Source organism: Mauremys reevesii, linkage group 3 (genome assembly GCF_016161935.1).
Source record: "Mauremys reevesii isolate NIE-2019 linkage group 3, ASM1616193v1, whole genome shotgun sequence".
Classification (NCBI taxonomy): Eukaryota; Metazoa; Chordata; order Testudines; family Geoemydidae; genus Mauremys; species Mauremys reevesii.
In genome coordinates this window covers 21,835,699-21,858,507 of record NC_052625.1, presented here as the reverse complement: position 1 = coordinate 21,858,507, position 22,809 = coordinate 21,835,699, and the positions used below count along the sequence as shown (strand labels likewise).

At 41.2% G+C, this 22,809-nt stretch overlaps 1 protein-coding gene and 1 long non-coding RNA gene across 4 annotated transcripts in view; one reads left to right on the top strand and one right to left on the bottom strand.

Annotated features, from left to right (window-relative positions):
• On the bottom strand, positions 1–16,491 carry LOC120402257. Of its 2 annotated transcripts, XR_005597083.1 has the most exons (5): positions 16,006–16,491; positions 14,505–14,607; positions 10,636–10,767; positions 4,493–4,586; positions 1–3,283 (listed from the first exon to the last, which is right to left on the bottom strand). It is a non-coding gene; the product is annotated as an uncharacterized LOC120402257 (long non-coding RNA). The 2 variants fall into 2 exon arrangements; XR_005597082.1 differs by lacking the exon at positions 4,493–4,586 and having other exon boundaries at positions 16,006–16,486.
• Positions 16,236–22,809, top strand: part of KIAA1841 (KIAA1841 ortholog) — a 43,603-nt gene continuing 37,029 nt past the window's right edge. The window contains exons 1-3 of one of the 2 annotated variants that reach the window (XM_039532729.1): positions 16,236–16,363; positions 16,797–16,916; positions 22,297–22,462. In XM_039532729.1, the coding sequence (XP_039388663.1) occupies positions 22,313–22,462 (150 nt within the window). In that variant the 5' untranslated portion in view covers positions 16,236–16,363; positions 16,797–16,916; positions 22,297–22,312. Of the gene's footprint in view, positions 16,364–16,719; positions 16,917–22,296; positions 22,463–22,809 lie in introns of those variants that run through there. The other variant, XM_039532728.1, reaches the window with a different exon arrangement.

Here is a 22,809-nt window from a genome sequence, read left to right as displayed (position 1 = left end):
TGTAGGCCAGGCCTAAGTGGCTGGTATGCTGGAGCCCTGGATTTTAGAATAACCTCTGGACTCTTGCTGTGTACAATGGCAAGGTTAGGAGTATAGGAGATAGGGCCCTGGCTCCTGGGAGACAGTGTAGTGAAGCATTTTTTGCTACTGCTTGCTCAGTAAGATTATATGTAGCTGCTATGGGAGAGGGAAAGGAAAAAACAGCCCACATTGAAGGGGTGAATTAAAAACCCAGTGCCAGTACACATTTCTGAGAAATTTTTCTCAATATGCCAATGCACCAGATGAGGGATTAACTAAAATTTGGATGGGACTCCCTCTGCTGCAGAAACAGAATGGAAACTGAGGACGAGAATGTACATTAAGATTGTTAGAAAACTTTACATCAAATGTTCAGTTTCTTCCCACATTCTTTGTTCCTGATGGGTTTAATTATTTTACTATTGGAGCTTCAATCTTTCTTGAATCAATAAAGAATTTTAACTGGAGCAGTAGTCTTTTAAAAGAATAAAGCTTTTAAAAAAATGTCAGTTAAATCAGAGTTCTACTTTCCTAATCAAGACTAGATTGGAAAACACTTTCAACTGAATGTTAATTAGAATCTTTAAATCTCATTAATTCTTAATAAAGACATAGTTAAATTTCATATCTGAGTTTTTCTGATCATGTTCTTTAAAAGTATTCTCTTGGTAGAAAAGGGGTAGCTTATAAATAATTGGACATTGATTAACCTGTCTTACAGTGTAGTAGCTTGACTTAGTCTATCAAATCACTGTAAATGTTATAACTGTGCATAGAATTCTGACCCTTTCAATCATGTTTACTCACTTTAATGGAAAAAGAGGGCTGAGAAAATGGTGTAGTACGTTGTATTTTATTTTAAAAATTCTGAAATTGTATTGACTATATAAATGTATTAAAATTAAGATTTTGGCTTTGTTGGATATAAATTAACATCAGAACAAGAACGAGTTTAAAATGGAATCCTGTGAGCTAATTATTTCCCATGCCTCTATGCATATGTCAGGTTCTTGTAAAAACAGTTTGTTTGCTTTAGTTCTGAATGAAAACAATTTAATGGTAAAGTAATTGTGCAAATATGTAAGAACAGAAAGTGTTAAATATATTTTTTAAAACAGCATTAGAGATTTGAGGTTTCCTTGGGAAATAATAATATTTTAGTTTTTAAGAGCCAAGGTAAAATTCTCAATAGTGCCTAAGGCCCATTTTCAAAAGAGTGACAGACACAAAGGAGCCTAAGTCTTACGGACTTTCACTGTTGTGAAATTGTAGGGGAAAACTCAGTTAAAATTACTCTCAAACAAGAAGCAATTAGTTAAAACTGTAAAAGTGACATGTAAAAATTCTCCTTCCACATTTTACAAGCATCCTTGACTCTGATATACAAAACTTGCTTAGGATTTTTCAGCATATCTATTATCAATATGTATATAATTTTGACTACATGAATAGTGATGGATATGCTGAATTTGTACCTATTGTTTGTCAGGCAAGGTGGCTTGTGAAATGCATACAGTACATTTTTAAATGACAATGGTGTCATTAACTGCATGTACAAACTGTCAGAGTACTGGACTACTTAAATTACTTTAACTGATCATTTCCATAACTCTGTGGTTATGGTTTTATGAAGTTTGCATAAGGATTAAATATTTTGTCAGAGGAAGGATACAATACAGATGTATTCAGCACTGTACAGTGGCTAAAGTGTTCTGAAGAAATGAGGTTTTTTCCTGAGAAGTTTAACATAGAAGTAGAAGTCTGTGTAATATAAAAAGGTGGGATGTGGTCTCAATAACTAGAAAGCTTCACAAATAGTGTGTGTGTGGAATTTTAGGTTTTAGAAGGAAGAGTGCTTTCCCAGCATTGACTAGGAGGCTGTTCATGGCTTAAATGGTAGTAGAAAGAAATGGTGATTAAGGGAGTAGTCATGGATTCAGTGTATGGAGGAAGGTGTAAGAGATGAGAAAAAAGATGTAGGTGAGGACTGCTTGATTTATGCAGTAGACCTAAGCAACAGAACTTGAAATCCTTCTTAGGGCATTTAGTTGTATGTACTTGGATTACCTCTGAATTTTAATCTTAAAATAATAGGCTCTTTGGTACATGAACTGTATCTTCATATATATATTTGTACAGTACCTAGCATGAGATCCCAGTCTTGATGAGAGCTTCAGGCTGCTAACAGAATATTAAATAGTACATACAAATTCAGAAGACTCATTTAAGTTTTTGAATAGTATTGCAAACTGAAAGACATTACTTTTTGTCCAGCACAATAAAGAATAAAATAAAAAATTGAAAAATATTAATCTATTTTCCTTGCATAGCCTCAAAAGAACTACTCTTCTTATGGAACTAAAAAAGCCTCTGAGCCAGCAAGATTATTTTAATATGTTTGGCCTCACTAGAAGCACTTCACCAGTATGGGAATACTGTTATACTATATCAGTGAAGTGTTCCTCATGTGGACACAGCTACACTGTCAAAGCTGTCCATTGTACCAGTATCGCAGAACCCCCCCCCCCCACACACACACATGAAACAAGCTCTGTTGGTTTAGCAGAACCATTCAGCCACAGTCTTCCCGGCTGTTAACCATCAATTTTTCCTTATTTTGCTGTACAAAGTCAGCATTAATTGAATCTGGGAATTGCTGTCAGGAAAATGGGGAATTATGCTATTTATCTCATTATGGATTTGATTCTATGTCCATAGAAATCAAAGGGAGTTTTGTCACTGACTTCAAAGGATGCAAGATCAGGCCCTTAATATACTGATTCTGTTTTTTGTATGTTTGTGTACACTTTTCACAGCCTATTTCCTAATATATCTCAGCTTTTCTTCAACGAAGTTGGTGACAGTGATGATCATGTGAGTGAGAAAAGGACAGGAATGTAGTATAGTGTATAGGTTTACAGCAATAGGATGAAATTAAGAAAAGGAAAATAAGGTAAATGAAAAAAAATGCAGACAGATTTTTAATAATGTAGGCTAGTCTCCCAAGTGAAGTGGTGGGATACCCTCATCTGGACATGCTAAAAGTTGATTGAAAAGAGAAATGCACCGTAGGGAACAAACCTGTAGTGACTAATAGATTAAATGAATGAATAGATTTCCTATTTCTAGGAATCCATGCAGTGTCAGTGCTCTCACTTGTTTGGAAACCTTTTCTTTTTCTAATTTTATTTTAAGAATGCATGCCTACTCTGATATTCTCCTTAACTCATTTCTTAGTTCATCCACTTGCTGCTGATGTTCTCTGCAAGAAAGGAAAACATAAAAGAGTCAGCTGTCCTTAGGGACAGATTGTAATTTCAAATGTGTGTTGTGCATCATTGCAGTTCTAAAACATTCATTACTCCATCTGCACCTTAAATATGTAGACTTCTCAAGATACTTGTGTGAAATTAGAATCTCTTACAGAAAATACTCAAAAAGTAAAGAAAATACCTCCTTTGGGGGGTTTTGGAAGCATTTTTTCATAAAAAGGTGCATAGAGCATGAGTTAGGTATTTATTTTTTAAATAATTTTATGTAAAGCTAAATAAATAAAATAAAGTTTGAAAAATTTTCCTACTCCTAAAGTCCTGCTTCAAAATTAACTACGGAACAGTTCCGTAAGAATCCCTAGTAGTATTCTGGTAGCCTAACGGTTCAAAACAGAATCAAGAGTCTTATGCTGAATGTTGTAAAAATACTGAATGAGATAGTCCCTCTTCCAAGAGCCTATAAAATGTAACCAATCTCTTTCCAAAGAAAAAGTGATGAACAGAACTAAAATACTCTTAAATTCTACTCTAAAACATGATTCTGTAAAAATGACAAAATACTTTGAGAAAAAAATTGGAGGGGGGAAGGGTGTGGGGGCAAAGAGGGGATTTGTGAACAGCTCGATCAGAATTTGCCTGTCAGTGATACAGGATCAAATGTACTCACGTTATAACTTAAATTGTGGTGGTTGTTATTTCCTAATTAACAGCTCAGCAAATTCAGCTTGGAATCTGTGTCATTTTTCCTCACACATCAATAATAAATATTTTTTAAAGTTCTGTAGGCTAAATTAGGTCTTCAGTGTCAACTATGTAACCTTCATCAGTAAGTTTGCATGTGTATAACTGATTTGAGCTTAGTAAATAACATTGATGTAGCACATGCAAGGAAAGAATCCTTCCCATCCTCTAATAGTCTGTGTCACTTTGTAATTGTTTTTTTTTTTCTAGTTCAGTGGATGTGCCATACTCAACAACTTGCACACAAAAAATCACCTGGAATTTTCAGAGAAAAATCTCAAGGGGGTAATGTTAACAAGTTGGGAATCATTTGAAAATTAATGATGAGATTATGGAGTATTTAGGCAGGCAAAAATCCCATTGATTTAATCTCAAAGACTGCAACATCAGGCCCCATCATTGGATCATATTGTATATTCCTGCGGTGGGAGAAGGGGCCCAGGAAACATGAAATTGACCTCACAGAATTCTCCATCCATCTTAACCTTGAGCGGGAGGGATTTATTGGTGCTCAGAGGAGGCAGATGACATGTCTTCAAAACCATGGAATTTCTGGGGACATGCAAGGAAAAGAAGCTCCTGTTCTAACTACATTTCTCAAATCATAGAATCATAGAATATCAGGGCTGCCCAGAGGGGGAAGGGCAAGTGGGGCAATTTGCCACGGGCCCGCAGGGGCCCCCACGAGAGTTTTTCGGGGGCCCTGGAGCAGGGTCCTTCACTTGCTCCGGGGGGCCTGGAAAACTCTCGCGGGGCCCAGTCCCCCGGAGCTTCTTCCGCTCCTGGTCTTCAGTGGCAGGGGTCCTTCCACTCCGTGGCAAAGGACCCCCCGCTGCCAAATTACCACCGAAGCGGGACCCACCACCAAAGTGCAGCCGGGTCTTCGGGGCACTTCGGCGGCGGGTCCCGGAGCAGAAGGACCCCGTGCCGCTGAAGTGTCCTGAAGACCTGCGGCGGGGAGTCGCTGCCGAATTACCGCTGAAGACCCGGCTGCACTTCGTCGGCGAGTCCCGCTTTGGTGGTAATTTGGCGGCGGGGGGTCCCTGCCGCGGGTCTTCAGGGCACTTCGGCGGCGGGTCCCGGAGCGGAAGGACCCCCTGCTGCTGAATTAGCGCTGAAGCGGGGGGCCCCCGCCGCCGAAGACCCCAGGCCCCCTGAATCCTCTGGGCGGCCCTGTAGAATATCAGGGTTGGAAGGGACCTCAGAAGGTCATCTAGTCCAACACCCTGCTCAAAGCAGGACCAATCCCCAACTAAATCATCCCAGCCAGGGCTTTGTCAAGCCTGACCTTAAAAACCTCTAAGGAAGGAGATTCCACCACCTCCCTAGGTAACCCATTCCAGTGCTTCACCACCCTCCTAGTGAAAAAGTTTTTCCTAATATCCAACCTAAACCTCCCCCACTGCAACTTGAGACCATTACTCCTTGTTCTGTCATCTTCTACCACTGAGAACAGTCTAGATCCATCCTCTTTGAAACACCCTTTCAGTTAGTTGAAAGCAGCTATCAAATCCCCCCTCTTTCTTCTCTTCTGCAGATTAAATAATCCCAGTTCCCTCAGCCTCCCCCCATAAATCATGTGCTCCAGCTCCCTAATCATTTTAGTTGCCCTCTGCTGGACTCTTTCCAATTTTTCCACATCCTTCTTGTAGAGTGAGGCCCAAAACTGGACACAGTACTCCAGATGAGGCCTCACCAATACTGAATAGAGGGGAATTATCACGTTTCTCAATCTGCTGGCAATGCTCCTACTTTTACAGCCCAAAATGCTGTTAGCCTTCTTGGCAACAAGGGCACACTGTTGACTCATATCCAGCTTCTCGTCCAGTGTAATCCCTAGGTCCTTTTCTGCAGAACTGCTGCCTAGCCATTCAGTCCATAGTCTGTAGCAGTGCATGGGATTCTTCCATCCTAAGTGCAGGACTCTGCACTTGTCCTTGTTGAACCTCATCAGATTTCTTTTGGCCCAATCCTCTAATTTGTCTAGGTCCCTCTGTATCCTATCCCTACCCTTTAGTGTATTTACCACTCCTCCACATTTAGTGTCATCGGCAAACTTGCTTAGGGTGCAATCCATGCCATCCTCCAGATCATTAATGAAGATATTGACTAAAACCGGCCCCAGGACTGACCCTTGGGGCACTCCGCTTGATACCGGCTGCCAACTAGACATGGAGCCATTGATCACTACCTGTTGAGCCCGATGATTTAGCCAGCTTTCTAGCCACCTTATAGCTTTCTATCCCCCTTAAATGTGGCCACGACAGGCTTTTCTTGCCTCCTGGGCGATGAGGGGGGAGAGGGCAAAGCAGTGGCCTCTCCCCTGGGGCCACCAGCAGATGTTGGGCCTTGCGCCCCTCTGGAGGACCAGGCAGCCACTGAGTTCCCCATCTTCCCGGGGGTCGTGGGGTCTGGCTTCAGCCCTGGGATGGCAGGCGGCAGGCTCCTGCCCTAGGCTTGGCAGCAGGCTTACGCCCCAGGCTTACCGCCATAATTGTCCCTAGCCCCTGCTGTGTCCCCACCCATCTCCCCATCCAGGGCTTAATTTGTCCCTGGGCTTTCTGAGACTAAGTCTGCTGTGATATTTGTGTGGTTGTTAATGCCATTTTTCACAGCAGACTTTGTATCTAGCTGGGAGGCCCTGAAAAGTGATATTAAACATACAAGTATCTCTTTTCACAGCAGCAGACTTACTAGCTAGCAAGTCTAAAAGAAAGCACCCAAAAAGCAACAACAAAGATAAGAACATGCAAAGCACCTTATTTGTGTTTCTATTCTTTTTAGGTCCAGTAAAGAATAGAGACAACTGTACACTATTTTAATTATTAAGTATGCAAAAAAAAACCCTACATAAATAAATTATAGTGATTAGGACATGTATATATGTGTATTTATTTGTTTTTCCTAAAGTTAATTAAGTATTTTAGGAAAAATTGTCTCAGAGTGCACACCAGCAAGAGTCGGTGGTTGCATTCTGATGCCACCAAAAATGTGTTGTGAGAACCCCTGCTGTAGTGGCTTCTGCCTCCAGCCCTTCCATCCTTCCCCAGTACCATGACTAGCTCAGGAGCCACAGTTTCCACTGGCTTCCTTTCTTTCCTCCAAAGGGGTTGTGAGCACAGAGCATAAGGCAATGTTGCAAAATGTATCATTTACTTACTGCCTCTGAAGGGTAGCATGCCATAGAGCAGGAGTGGGCAACAATTTTCGCAGGGGGCCACTCCACAAATTTTGGTATCACGTCATGAGCCACACATTTCTACTATATTAATGGAGCAGGTGCGGGGTCTGAGAGAGAGTTTGGGTGCCGGACGGAGCTGGTGCAGAGTTGGGGTGCAGGAGAGGGTGAGGAGTGTGGGCTCTGGGAGGGAGTTTGGTGCAGGAGGGGGCTCTAGGCTGGGGCACAGGATTGGGGTGCAAGAGGGGGTGCGGGGTCTGGAAGGGAGTTTGGGTTCAGGAGAGGATTCTGACATGGGGCAGGGGGTTGGGGTGCGGGAGGGGGTGTGAGGTGCAGGCTCTGGCTGGGAAGCATTTACCACAGGCAGCTCCCAGCCGGCAGCGCAGCAGGGGCGCTCAGGCAGGCTGCCTACCTACCGTGGCCCCATGCTGCTCCAGGAAGCAACTGCTGCTGGCACGTCTCTGTGCGCCCCTTGGGGGGAGGGTGGCAGCGGGTCTCTGTGCACTGCCCGTGCCCACAAGCACTGTCCCCAGAGCTCCCATTGGCCGGTTTCTGTTTCACCTCCAGCGCTGCCCTTGAAATCCCATGAAACCACAAGCCAAAAAGGTTTAGGCAGAAGAGGCTTGCTGGGCTTGGAGGCAGGAAGAAATATGCAATGTTGCTAGGTTCTGCTCATTCCATCTGCTGCTTTTGCAATTTTTCCACCTCTTTATTTTAATTTGCTTCCTTCTGTGCCTTACAGTGGAGGGAAGCTGTGATCCTAAGATGGCCTCAGTGCCAACTAGCAAAGGATTCATTGTTCTGTAACTGTAACTCCTGTCAGGCCTGACTAACTACATCTAGCATACCACTTTAATAGTATTTATCCATAAATGATGTAATGTAAGCTTTTAAATGAAAGCCAGCATCACACTGATCTTTAATAGCATTGTGAAATGTAGGTACAGATACTATGTAAAAAGTTATATATGTATAAAGAAAATAAGTCACTAAAGAAGTCTGAATCAAGGCAGGGTTGAAAAACTGGTTTCTGCCAGACAAAGTATGCATATTTACTAGGGCTATCAAATGATTAAAAAAAAATCGCAGTTAATCATGAGATTACAAAAATTTATTGTGATTAATTGCAGTTTTAATCGCATAGTTAAACAATAATAGAATACAAATTTAAATTTATTATAAATATTTTGGATGTTTTTCTACATTTTAAAATATATTGATTTCAGTTACAACACAATGCAAAGTGTACAGTGCTCACTTTATATAATTATTTTTATTACAAATATTGCACTGTAAAAAAGATATAGTATTTTTCAGTTCACCTCATACAAGTACTATAGTGCAATCCCTTTATCGTGAAAGTGCAACTTACAAATGTAGAATTTTTTTTTTTACATTAACTGGACTCAAGAACAAAACAATTTAAAACTGTAGAGCCGACTAGTCAAAGCATGAAGGGGCATACAAATGTTTAGCATATCTGGCATGTAAATACCTTGTAACGCTGCCTACAACAGTCCCATGTAAATGTCTGTTCTCACTTTCAGGTGACATTGTAAATAAGAAGTGGGCACCATTATCTCCCATAAATGTAAACAGCCTGGTTTCTCTTAGTGATTGACTGTACAAGATGTAGGACTGAGTGGACTTGTAGGTGCTAAAGTTTTACATTGTTTTGTTTTTGAGTACAGTTATGTAAAAAAAATTATACATTTGTAAGTTGTACTTTCGCAATAAAGAGATTACATTACAGTGCTTGTATATGGTGAACTGAAAAATACTGTTTTTTTAATCTTTTTTACAGTGCAAATATTTCAAATAAAAAATAATAATATGAAGTGAGTATTCTACAATTTGTATTCTGTTTTGTAATTGAAATCAATATATTTGAAAATGTAGAAAAACATCCAAAATATTTATAATAAATTTAAATTGGTATTCTATTATTGTTTAACAGTGGCATTAAAACTGCAATTAATCATGACTATTATTTTTAAATCTAGTTAATTTGTTTTGCATTAATCACATGCATTAACTGCAATTAAATGACAGCCCTAATATTAACCTGTCTGCCTCGGTTCACATGTAAATGAAGCATTGTAAGACAATGCAATGGAGCACACCAGGAATAAATCCTAGGCCATCAGCCTGCCTTGGGGATCAGAGGAGAATATAAGGAGAAGGCAAAAGGCTACCTCTTTATCCTGCACCTGAGGAAGTAATCAGTCAGTGCGATTACATTCATGAAAATGGGATTCCAACTTGCCCTGGTTGGAAATGCTGCAAGATGACTTTAGGTGAGATTAGATTTTTTTTAGACAATGTTTAGCCTGTTAAAGTTAAGTTTGATCTCAAGGAACCATGTATTGATTTTGTTTTATATGTAACCTTTCTGTTTCCATTATTTGCTTTACTCACTATCGCTGATATCTTAGCCTTTGATAATAAATATATCTCAGTGATGTGAGGTTATATAGGAGCTGATGCTCTGTTGACTCAAACAAGCTGATGTGTACACTGTCACAATAGCAGATTTTAAGGTGGCCATCCTCCAGCAAAAAAACTTTAGGACCAGACTCCAGAGAGAAACTGCTGAGCTCCAATTCATCTGCAAATTTAAACATCATTTTCATCACTTAACAAAAAAAAGAGAATGGCTTGCCAATGCAGAGAACAGTTTTCTCTCCTCCTCCTTTCACACCTGCACTGCTGCTGGAACCATCCCCCCTCCTCTCCTGATCCTCTTATCTGCTCTCTCTTTCTTGCTTTTTTATTTATATACACACCTGCCACCTGCACTGCTCCTTTTCCAAAGAAGTGTGGGGTATTCACCAGCAACACTCAAAAAAGCTATGTTAGTCTATAAGGGTTAGGATATTCTTTTGCTTTCTCTAGAACCAGACTAACACGAGAACCCCTACGGCTACCCCTCTGATCTTTGGGGATAGAAAATCTGGTATTTCTGTGAGTAACCAATGACAGGGTCTGGATATTATAGGAAAACACTTCAAAGGGGTTCAGGGAGTGGTTATTATTAACCTGCAAAGCAAAGTGAAGGCTAGTATGCCCAGTGGAGATTGTTTGGGTGGCTAACAGAGTGGAGGTATCAAGAAGCTCAAACCTAGTTAAGCAGCAGCATGTCTCTCTCTTGCTGAAGACAGAGGGGTGACAATATGAGTCATAGCCTGACAAAGCATTACAGAAGCACAGGGCTAATTGTATAATGCTCTACTGTTTATCAAAAGTAGAGTTAAGTTTTATTGTGCTATTATTAATTAGCTAAAAATCAGCACATTTCATTACTGATGGGAATGCAAGATTTTCTTTCTTTCCCAAAACGAAGGCCCAACTGGTGTTAAGATACATTGAACAAATGTTAGACTAACTCCATTACAAAGACAAATGGGTTTGAATTTTCAGTACCTTATCCTCAATTACTTTCATGACGCTAGACATTGTTGAACCTTTTTCTTTTAGGCCAACTTTGAGTTGAAGATTTTCTTTCTGCAAGATTCTAATTTTTTCCAGATAGCTATTTTCTTCATGTAAGGATGCCTATTCAGTTACAAACAGTGAACATCAAACTCTGATACAAAGAAATATAGAAGATTCAATAATACAACAAATATTCTATGAAGTGTAAATCCATTCATTTGATCTTCAAAACAAAATTATGCTGTATGAAAAATATCCTTCAACAATGTTGTAACATGACTATTTTAAAGAAAGTTGTATTTCTATTTTAAAATGTTCAATAAGGTTTTTAATTAAATAATAGCAAACAGTATACATCATATATTTTGTCCATTCCATACTGCAATTTCTAAGCAATAAAGGTCACATTTCCAGCTGTAAATTTCTACGATGGTACAGGATCTGGTTACAACATAGTAGACCCCTGCCACAATTAAACCAAGGTTCAATGTTGCAATGTAGATGGGAATAAACTACATCTTTAATAATGCTTCTGAGTCATGCTACAGTCCTGCAAAGGTCCAGATCTATAGCACTGTACAAATCCATGGGTCTATCCCATCTACACTAAATACCAAACCAAGTTTTAACCATGCCTGCTATTGGGTTACTATTTTGTAACAAGGTCCCTCAAATTGCATGGTAGAGATGCATTAATGGGATCCTTGTTACACATACTGCAATCCAATTTACACATTGCTATACATTTCTCCAAGTCCATTTTCGCTATTTGAAAACATAGGATTTTATTTTTAATCATCAATATTTTCCAGTACAGCCCTTCAACCTACTTATAATATCCCATTACAGGGAGCCTTAAAGAAATCTAGAATTTTGCCTCATCTTTAAATCGATTAAAAGTCCCAATGATGTTCCCATAGTTGCTACTTCAAACTCAGTTCCCTTTCTCACTGATAAATATAGTGCAGAGTTTAAAGAATTGAGAGAAATGGAAAGACTTGCTGCACACACAAATTTAACAGCTGAACTAATGAGAAAAAGATGGACCAAGTGAGATGAGCCAATTAGAAAAATATCATTGATATAACCTATAATACTTCTCATGTGCTGCATTCTTTTATACACACAAAGTATTTTACATTTTCATCATTTTATTACGTATATACACTAACATACTACCAACAATTCTGTTTAGCATTAATAAAATGCAATTAGTTAGGCCCTGTCTACACTAAAAATGCAATGATGATTTTATAATTGTTCGTGACATTCTTATTTAACCCATTTATAACAAAAACAGGTGATCTCTGTGCATACTACAGCTTTTTTCACAATGCAACAATTCTTTCCTGGGTGCTGGCTGGTGAGTCTTGCCCACATGCCCATGGTTTAATTGATCACCATACTGGGGTCGGGAAGGAATTTTCCTCCAGGGAAGATTGACAGAGGTCCTGGAGGTTTTTCACCTTCCTCTGTAGTGTGGGGCACAGGTCACTTGCTGGAGGATTCTCTGCACCTTGAAGTCTTTAAACCACGATTTGAGGACTTCAATAACTCAGACATAGGTTAGGGGTTTGTTACAGAAGTGGGTGGGTGAGATTCTGTGGCCTGCATTATGCAGGGGGTCAGACTAGATGATCATAATGGTCCCTTCTGACCTTGAAGTCTGAGTCAACCACCTTTATGTGTTCATGTCACCCACACTTCATAACTCTGTTTGTCCCAGTTCCTTCTGGGAAAATCTCATAATGCCTCATGAGGGGATAGAGAGCGTGGAGTACAGGCCCACAGAATAACACCAACAGCATGTGGGGCAGTGCAATCTAGAATTTGTGGTGCCACAAAAAGAGCTGGAGGAAGGAAGACCTGCCAAACTTGTAACAGAGGCGTGGTTAGAGGGTCCAATCTACAGTGCAAATAAACAATGTGTTGAACTGTTCCACCTTGGGCATCTGGTGAGGGCAAAACATTGTTATCGATTGCCATTACTAACCAAGTATTAACCATGTTGTTTGCAGGGGCGGCTCTAGGCACCAGCAAAACAAGCTGGTGTGCCTAGCGGCAAAAAAAGGGGGCCCCCCCTGCCGGGCGGCGCGGGGCTGCTGCTGCTGGGCAGGCTGCACATGCCCGCGCCTGCGGGGGAGAGAGGGGAGCCCGAGACTGACCGCCTGCATGACTGCGGCGCGCGGGCGAGGCCAGCGCCCAGCCCGCCGCGCCTCCTGACCGGTCAGTGCGCGAGGTCCGTCCTGCTCGCTGCTCCGCCCGCCTCCAGCGCCTCGCGCTGCGCGCCAAAAAAATGGGCGCCTGAAAGGTTGTTTGAATACCAACTGTGTTTGGAACCAGCTTGTCACTAACTAGTTGCAAACCTTATTAAAATTATAATTCACATTTGAACTACAGGATAATCACTAGCAGTTCCTTGAAAAATTAAAAACACAAAGGGTGAAATCCTGGACCTACTGAAGTCAATGGTAGTCTTGCCATTGACTTCAATGGAGCCAGGATTTCATCCAAAGTATGAACAGAAGTAAAAATGTAATACAAAAAACAAACAAAACCACAGGGAGTGAGTACTATACAAAATGAGCTATAGTGATTCAAATCACTAATATGTTTTAATTCTGATATTCAAAAGCACTTTCAGATGCCCTGTCCACAATATGACTACTAATTACCTGAGACACAAGGTGAGTGAGGTAATATCTTTTATTGGACCAACTTCTGTTAGTGAGAGGGAGAAGCTTTTGAGCCACACAGAGCTCTCCTTCAGGTCAGCTCTGTGTGGCTCTAAAGCTTGTTTCTCTCACCAACAGAAGCTTGTTCAATAAAAGATATTACCTCACCCCCCCGCACACACCTTGTCTCTCTAATATCCTGGGACGGGACCAACACGGCTACAACTACACTGCATAGTAACAATCTAACATATGCTCCCATAGCTTGCATACCAAAAAGTGTAGCAAAACCTGCCTCAAAATTTAATACAAACAAAAACCTCCTCCTTGGCATGGCTGCTACAACAACTTACAAGACAAATGTTGTCACAAAAATAAGACCTTGAGAAGACCTACACATTCCATGCACTGAGGATACTTAGGAGACATAGCAAAGGTGTAGTACTACATATATGAACCTGTAAAAAAATTACTACAGACAAATGATAGCAAGTTAAAGCTGATCTAAACTGTATCACCTTGCTATTAGTAGAAATCAACATCAGGGGAAGGCAAAATGTAGCTGTTTCAGTGGCTGTCTAGTTATACATGAACATGAGCCACCTGCTATGAAGTGGAGTATATGGGCTAGATCAGATTCCCAAGGATCTTGGAAAAGTTGTTTGTCCATTTCCATAAACCATAGCCTTTTACCAGTGATGTGTAGTAGTGCAGCACTCTATATTTTCCCTAATATAGTCTCTGATTTTTTTTTCAATTTCTTCAGTAGAATTTATACCCACATCCAATCTTGCTTACTGCAAACCGTTGTACTCCTAACTTGATAACATGATACTCATCAACTTATGTAGCTCAATTTTGTAGTAAATATTGTCCTTTCTGCATCTTTTTACAGCTAAGAGAAGCACATGACCTACATTTACTATCTTGTTCAGGGAAATCTTTATCTTACTTTGAGTAGCATGTCCACTCTGGACAGGGAAACAATACTAAATTAGTATAGCAACCACCATGTCAGGAAATGGTTTTCCTGACAGTTGTTAATATAATAGCATGATTCGAGCCATAGTGTAATCATGCCCAAAACTGCAGCAATTGTTCTTTTCCTTACAGTGGAAACCATTATATTTTACTGATTTTTTTTTCTAGATAAATTCAAACCAGGAAAGGAAAATCTCTCACCTGAATAGATCTGCTGACAAGTGTCTTTTTTCCCTTGAATTCCAACAGTCACACCAGCAATAAAAGGAAGGCCTCTTATTGCACGCAGTTCTGGTCGCCCCATCTCAAAAAAGATATATTGCAATTGGGAAAGGTCCAGGAAAAGGGCAACAAAAATTATTAGGGGTATGGAACAGCTTCCATATGAGGAGAGAATAAGATTTGGACTTTTCATTCTGGAAAAGAGATGACTAAAGGGGGATATGACAGAACATAAGAATGGCCATACTGGGTCAGACCAATGGGGTAAGGAAATGAGATTTGGACATGAAAGGTGGACCACTGACATGAATATTCAGGATAGTGCCAAGACCCCATAAGAGGGCAAACAACCATGTGGAGTTACTTGTTTTAGCTTCAAGTTTTTTAGCATTCAGTTTAGTTCCTTTTGTTTAGCTGTTAGCTTAACTTTTAAGTATACCTTAGCTATTCTAATCTAGCCTTTATCTCCACCATCTTGTCATTGAGGAACCTGGAACATCATACTCATTGTGGCATGCCAAAGACTATGCTGTCTCTTATCTCTAGGTCCCGAAGGAAGGCTATGGATATGCTAGTCTAAGTAGCTTCTGCAAGGAATGTTACCATGGGTACCCTTAGAACTGTATTACTTCTTTCTGATTCTGTGGTTTGGAGCTTTGATAATTTTTCCTTTATTTTAATAAAAATCTCTATAGCCTGGCTCTGTCCTCAGCGTGAATGTTCTTGCCACGCACACCAATGGTCCGTACAAGGTATTGAACTCTCTACTCAGGAGTTCTCAAACTGGGGGTTGGGGGCCTGAGGGGGTTGCAAGGTTATTACATGGGGGGGTCGCAAGCTGTCAGTCTCCACCCCAAACCCCCCTACTTCTCCAGCATGTATAATGGCGTTAAATATGTGTTTTTAATTTATAAGGGGGGGTCGCACTCAGAGGCTTGCTATGTGAAAGGGGTCACCGGTACAAAAGTTTGAGAACCACTGCAACATTCTCTAATCCTGCAGCCTGATTTTGGTAGAAGAACCTAGTGATCTGGTTAGATTACTCGTGAACCCTATAATAAATCAGCCCTCTAAAAATCAGGTTAACAAAAACTGCACAAAACTGGAGAGATCTGCTAAAAGCACAGGCCAGCCTGCCTGCAGGTGCCTAGCTTCTGTGCAGATGCAGGGATCCTTTTCCTCCAGCTTTGTTCCCAGGCAATATGGCTTTCCCATGCTCCTGAAATCACCCAGGGAGTTTTGATAGTGCAGAGGGGGACCCAGGCAAAAGTTAACGAAGTCTCAGGGAATTCTCCACTGGCAGATTCACCACTTGTTGGGATCAGAAGGGGGCAAGGTACATACATCCACAGCCTGTCTGTCCCCTTCCCCACTTCCAGGACATAAGGTGCCAACTCTTTCTTCTGTGCAGGAAAGGGGACTACATGTAAGTAGGGGACAATAACTCCTCCTCCAAAGTAACTGAAACTGTGTCTTTTACCCAGAGCCATCCTGGTGCTGATGAAATTGAGGCCAACCACTGCAGCGATTTTTCACTGGCTTTTGGAACAGCAAATGTCCAGGTTGGGGTTTTGTCACGGTGTGAGGTTGGGGGCTGGGGTGACATCATGCCAAGGTATAGGGCTGGTCGGTTGGGTGACATCGCACTGACGTGGCCGTGAGGCGGGTGACGTAGAGTGATGGGGTGACGTCATGCTGATAGAGAGGTGGGCGGTGTAGGTGAGGGGTGGTGGTGTGACATCACGCTGAAGTGCCGACGGAGGATGGCGTGACGTCACGCCGAGACAGGACTGGGGCCCCGGGGCGAGCGGAGGGGGGGTTCATCTGCCCCTGTCCTGGTGAGGAAAGGAGCAGCCCCGCCCTCCCCGTCCACCTGCCTGAGACGGCGGCTCCCAGCCCGGGGGAGCTTTGCGCGGCTCGTTGCTAGGAGACCAGATGCTGGGGGAAGGGAGGAGCCGCTGCACTGCGACAAGGCGGCGGAAGGAGGCGGGGACTGGACCCCGTGACACAGCACGCCCGGGCCCGCCTCTCTCGGGGGGGGGCCGCGCCTCACCACCCCATTGGCTGTCTTCTGTCAGAGGCGGGGGGTGCCAGTGACCGGGCGCGGCTGGCGGGGCGGGGCGGTGAGTGGCCTGTGTGCGGTCAGTGGCTCCTAGCGCGGAGGGGGGAGCGGGGAGATGGTGGCGGGCGGTGCCTGGGCGAGGTCGGGGGAGACGCTGAGTCTGTGGCCGAGCTGCGGTAACGCTCTGTCTGGATTCTTGCCTCCACCAGGAAGCGCCTTCTTGGTTCCCTCCATCCTACCCTAGCGAGGCGCTGGCGCTCGCCGAGCTCCTCGGTGGCTTCAAACCCAGAGCTCCGCATCCTCCCGCTGCCGCCCGGATCGGGCCCCAGGTAACCGACTCCCAGCCTCTCCCTCCTTTCAGCTTCTCTTTCCTTCTGGGCAGGAGGCGCTGAGCACCCGCCTCGTTCTCCAGGGGACGCTGCCCCTGGGCCCGCCCCTCCCACCTTCTGGGCACTGCTGAGCGAACCCCCCAGCGCGGGGTGTGGTTCATCAGTCTTGGGGTCCCTGCTTCCCTGCACAGGGGCCCCTGGGAGGTGGGGTGGTTGTGGTAAAACTAACACTAATTTTGTACCCAAAAAAATAGGTGGAGGACAAATAAATACTTAGATATTTTATTATCTTTTATTCAGTGCTCAGAAAGTACCTTCACCTGCCCCAAAAAAACCCAGCACACCTGCCCAATTTTTTTGAATACTAACATTTCATAGACATGCCTGGTCTGTTAAATATGTGTAATCAGAAATGTCACTCAACTTAATAAAATATTAGAAATGACATGTCATAGATGTTATGAGGATGCTCACACAGTAATATGATAACACCCTGTTAAATAGAGAAATCTGATGATTAATGTCTCTTTAAACAACAGATTGATTTTTAATTATTGTTTCTGATGTTTACATGGCAAGGATTTTTAAATGTGTTAATACTTCCTTAATAAACATAGTATACAAAAAATCCCCCCCCCAACAAAAAAAGAAAGAAAAAATGAAAGAAAAAGAAAATCCTCTGCAACTCTAATAAATTCTTTGCAGGGAAATGGTTAAATCCCAGTCCTCAAATTGTGCTTTGTCTTCTTTACAATACCAAGGATTTGTCTGCATATATTTTTTAAATTTTAGTCTTACATGATTCTTCACATTTCCCTAACTGTAAGTAAACCTGCTATGCCTTGTACTGACACTTTTTTTCATTTATATTGTTAAACAAATGAAACACTAAGCAAAAAAAAAGATACCTTTATGAAGTTGCCTTCTTTCAGTATTTATTTAATGTACTAATCTAAGTGGTTTAAAAACTTTTTTAAATTGTGCCACACCCATAGCTGCTATGTTTCACTTACCTTATTTATGACATTGGTTTTTTTTAAGCTGAGCTTCACTTGCAGTAGTGTAGACTATGCAGAACACAAAGATGCCGTGTCATCTCTTTAGAGTGGTGATACTTATTATAGGCCTTGTCCATGTTGCATCTCTTAAAGTGTGTACCATTGCAGCAAGAGGAAGTAGTCTTGAACATGGCTTTAGCTATGGCTTTTACAAGATTTATTATACAACAATAGAACCGTGCTAGAGAACCCACTAAGGCAAGCACAATGTGTGGTAATTCCAAAATAGGAATTAAATACTGAGACTTAATATCATACTACATGCATACAATATCCAAGCTCATTCATTTGCCTGTATGATGATCCATGTATGGCACAGCTCTATGTATATGATCAGAATGAGCGTTTAATTCAAACAGCAATAGTTTGTATTTTGATTATTGCGCATGCAGATTTAAGTAGCTATATTTATATGACTGCATGGAATACTTTTGGGAATAGATACTTCCCATGGGGCAGCACATGTTTAACCTGTGTTTAGTTTGTGGCTAAGACTGTAGTCCCATTCCTAGGGCTTGGCTACACTTGCAGGTGTGCAGCGCTGGGAGTTACGGCTGTCTTCGTACAGCTGTGTAGGGAAAGCGCTGGAGTGTGGCCACACTGACCGCTACCAGCGCTGCAGTGTGGCCACATTTACAGCATTTGCAGCGGTGTTGGGAGTGGTGTATTATGGGCAGCTATCCCAGCGTTCATGCTCCCACTGTGTTCATGCTCCCTGCCTTGCAAATTCTGACCATTTCCCCGACCCCTCATTCACTCTTAAATGCAAATAGCCTGCAGACCAGATAAGCAGCTGCTCCCACGGACTCCCTTTCCCCCCCTCCCCCCTCCGCCATGCTGTTTCTCTCCTTAAGCAAACACTAGCTGTAGACATTCATCCCCCTGCCTGCCTCATTCACAGCAAACAGGAACTGTGTTTGTTTTTAGATAAGCAGCTCCGGGAGCCCTGAGTTCACAACAAAACAAAGAGAGGCATCATAACAAAACAAAGAGAGTTCTTTAGTTAAAAGCATTATGGGAAAATTCTGGAGGCCAATTACAGCACTTTTGGTGGCCACACTGGCGGAGCAGCGCTGCATCACCAGCGCTGCAATAGTTATACCTGAGGCAGAGCAGGAGTACAGCCAGCGCTGCAGCCAGGGAGATACAGCGCTGTATGTGCCTTGCAAGTGTGGACGGTGAGTAAGTTGCAGTGCTGTAAACCCACCACCAGCGCTGCAACTCTCCAGTGTAGCCAGGCCCCTAGTCATTTTATGACCAAAACAGATCCTCATCTAGGGTATTTGCATGGATTGCCAAATCCAGGCTCCAGTTAATACTAAAATAGAAAAGTGCATATTTGATAAAAACAAAACCTTCATGCCTCTCAAGAAATGTCACTGCCTCTTAGAGTACCTGTCATAATTGCAGTGTTGAGCTGCTTCACAGTTATTACTAGTAAAATGTTAAGACTACTATAACCCATTGTGGTTTTGTTTCCTTTAAATTTTAGAACCCTTGCAAATGAGAATAACTATGGTTATTAAGAATAACTTAATAATGAGAATAACTACTATTCCTCTATCTCTGCACCTGAATATACAGTATATTTATACAATAGGAATAACCTTTATTAGGCTATCAGTATCAGTAGTGATTATATTTTTATTAAGCCTAACCATAAGCAATACTTACATTTTGACTTTATAGAGAATAAAACTTGTTACTGCACCTTTACCCTGCTGTCATTCAGACTTCTTTTGTAACTGCCAGTTAAGGGTAGACTGGATAGCCCAGGAGACAGGCTCAGTATCTAATAACCATTCACCTATGTCATTGGTTCAGATTTGGCCTTGGTCATCCCTTTTGGTAACTTCTTATGCAGTATTCAATGGCCCGTGTGAAACTATTGGTTTCTGTCCATTCACTAATGGAGAGAGGTCTGAATTAAAAAAAAAAAATCCTCACAGTTGACACTTCTGATAGTATTTGGAAAATGAAGGCCAATTATTGAATGGACATGGAGACTGAACTACTTTTACTCCTAAAGGTCACAATTCTGGAACAGCGCTGAAACACACTGGCAGTCCAGCATAGGAAAGTTTTGTCAGCCATTGCTTATAGGGAACATCTGCTCTTTAGCAAAATATTTTCCATAGCTGTTAATTTGGGACTTCTTGCCAGTGCTACATTTCAGAGAAAAAACTATGACTTCCTGTTTCTTTCCCTCAAACAAAACTACCTTGAAACAAAAAATAACTTTCCCTCTAAATTTTCTTTTGATGAATATTCTGAAACTAAGAAAATTATTCATTTGTTTCTTTTTCCAAATAGTTTTTACAAATTCAGATGCTTTTCCCCACAACATAAACACTTCCTTAGTTACACGTTGGGTTTTTATGATTTGTTTTACCAGTTCAAATTTCTGGCAAAATGTTATGCCTTATTGCTTATATACTCTGAAATGAAATCAATGGGCTACCTACTACTACAGCACAAATTTGTAAGAAATCCTCTTCTAGCTACTAGAAAAATTAGTGTGGGGCAAAGGAAGCAACTCTTAGAGGACTTTCCATGTAGCAAGCAAGTCCATTGAGACTACATCCAACTGCAGCCTTCTGAGGATTCTCCATAGTCATAGCTCTTGGCTATCTTCTCTCCTCCCATTGCCATATTCTTTATACCCCAAGATTAAGATTTTCAGATCTGACCAGTGATTTTGAGTGCCTCCATTTTTAGGTGCCCAATTTGAGGCACCTTGAAAGGACCTGATTTTCAGACCAACACTTCCTGTAAATCAGACCCTCTTAAGGTATCTCAGTTGGGCACCCGAAATTATTAGTTGCATTTGAAAATCTTAGTTCTAAACTCTTTCCACCACCATGACCCTTTTGAATATACTTACAACTTGGGGTGCCACTTGCAGGAGGTGGTGGTATAGAAAAATCAAAAGTTACCAAAATTGGCGACCATAATAACTAAGGCCAACATTTTTCAAAATTGTTCACTAATTGAATTGTATGCCTCAGTTCCTCAATGCTCAACTTGAAACCCATAGGGCCTGATTTTCAGAGTTGCTGAGAGCTGCAGCTCCCATTGACTTTAGAGCTGTGGATGCTTCAGAACATCTGAAAAGTCAGGCTGTAGATATCTTAGATTGGACATGCAGAATTAATGGAGATTCTGAAAAAACTGGGCCTATCGTGTAAGCATATAAGCATGTGATTGGACCATAAAGCACTTATTTACCAAATTTTTAACTGGATAAGTTTAGTATTGTTTGAAACTACTGCACATCATGCAAGTTTTGTCCCATTTTCTTTCTTTCTTATCTCCACTTTGTGGCTCTCATCAATTGCTAGTATTTCCACTTTAAGTGCTGGAATTTCTGTTTTAATAGCTACTCCCTCTACATAAGCGTACCTTTATTTACTTTCCATGGCCAAAGCATGTGCTGAAATAAGTAATTGTATATCACTATAATAGGCTACTCATTCGTATTTACACCTTAAATTAAAAAAAGACTGTTTTCTCTACTTTTTATACAGTATCTGTTATACTGACACACTGTGGCTGGTGGATCATACCGTAGTGTTTGAAGACCCGATTCCTGTCTTTCCTATTTACTACCTAATTAGAAAAATCAGTATCTCAATTTCTTCCTAATAACTTTATATTACTGTTGTCAGGTTTATATTTAAAAAAAAAAACCCAGCTGAACTCCTTGTAACCTGTAATAAGAATTAATGGTACCCACTATCTTGCTGATTTTTCTGAATTGTCTCCTATTTGACCTACTCACTCATTCATACTTCAAGGAAGAGAAGATGATTAATAACACTGCCTGTTCCCTATTGAGGAATAGTTCTCTCCTTTTAGATTTAGATGTCAAACTATAGTATGACTCATCTTGGTATCTGCAGAATAACTTCTGTTGTCTTCTTTTATCAAATGCCTTAACGTTTCTAAAAATTGCCACTTCTAAAACAAAGCCTGCTGTAGTTTCATTAGTGTTCTTCTTTTTAACCCTAAATGAAGCTGAATCTTTTGGGTTTTTTTTATGATAGAACTATTTAAGGTATTGATCAGGATAAAAACCTGTTGGTACTGAAAGAAACTACTTTGCAAGTGTGCCTTTTTTAATGGAATCTGGGCTGCATAGATGTCTGTATGATTTATTTAAGTAGTAATATTAGTACTTGACTTTGTACAGTAATAGTAGTGCTGCCATTAATATGTATTGTACTTTAACTGATCATGTAATTATTGCTGCTGTGAAACATGAGCAGTATTAAACTTTATGGGTCATTATGTATACATATTTACAACATTTGTGTCTCTAGCTTTTAGTGCCAAAAGATGAGTCGAGGATACTCAGAAAACAATAACTTTCCATATGATAATAATCAAATGGTTTTGGACATGATCCTGTACTCTCTAATCGGTGTCCCTCAGCCTATCAACTGGGACAGTGTGGCAAGGCTGGTTCCAGGATTTACATCCAAAGAGGTAAGTTTATTAACCATCAGTATGTCTGTTTAAACAGTGCTTTATCCAGAGAACTACACTTCTATCAGAAGGAGGGCTGGAAGGGGGGGGAATGGTTTTGTAAAGTTACTTGAACTTAAAGGACCTGAAAGAGTTAAGCAATATGTTAAAAATGCAAATAGGAAGGTGTTACAAAACCTCCACATTCAAGATATGAAGTAAACAAAATTCATAACTTGAATGCAGAATGTGCATCTTATAGCCTAAGGCAGTATTACTGGGAATTAGTCAAAAGAACAAGTTAAGTGAAATGAAAGAGTCTGTAATGGTTCAAGAAGCTTTCAGATTACACTGTTAAATACAGTCTT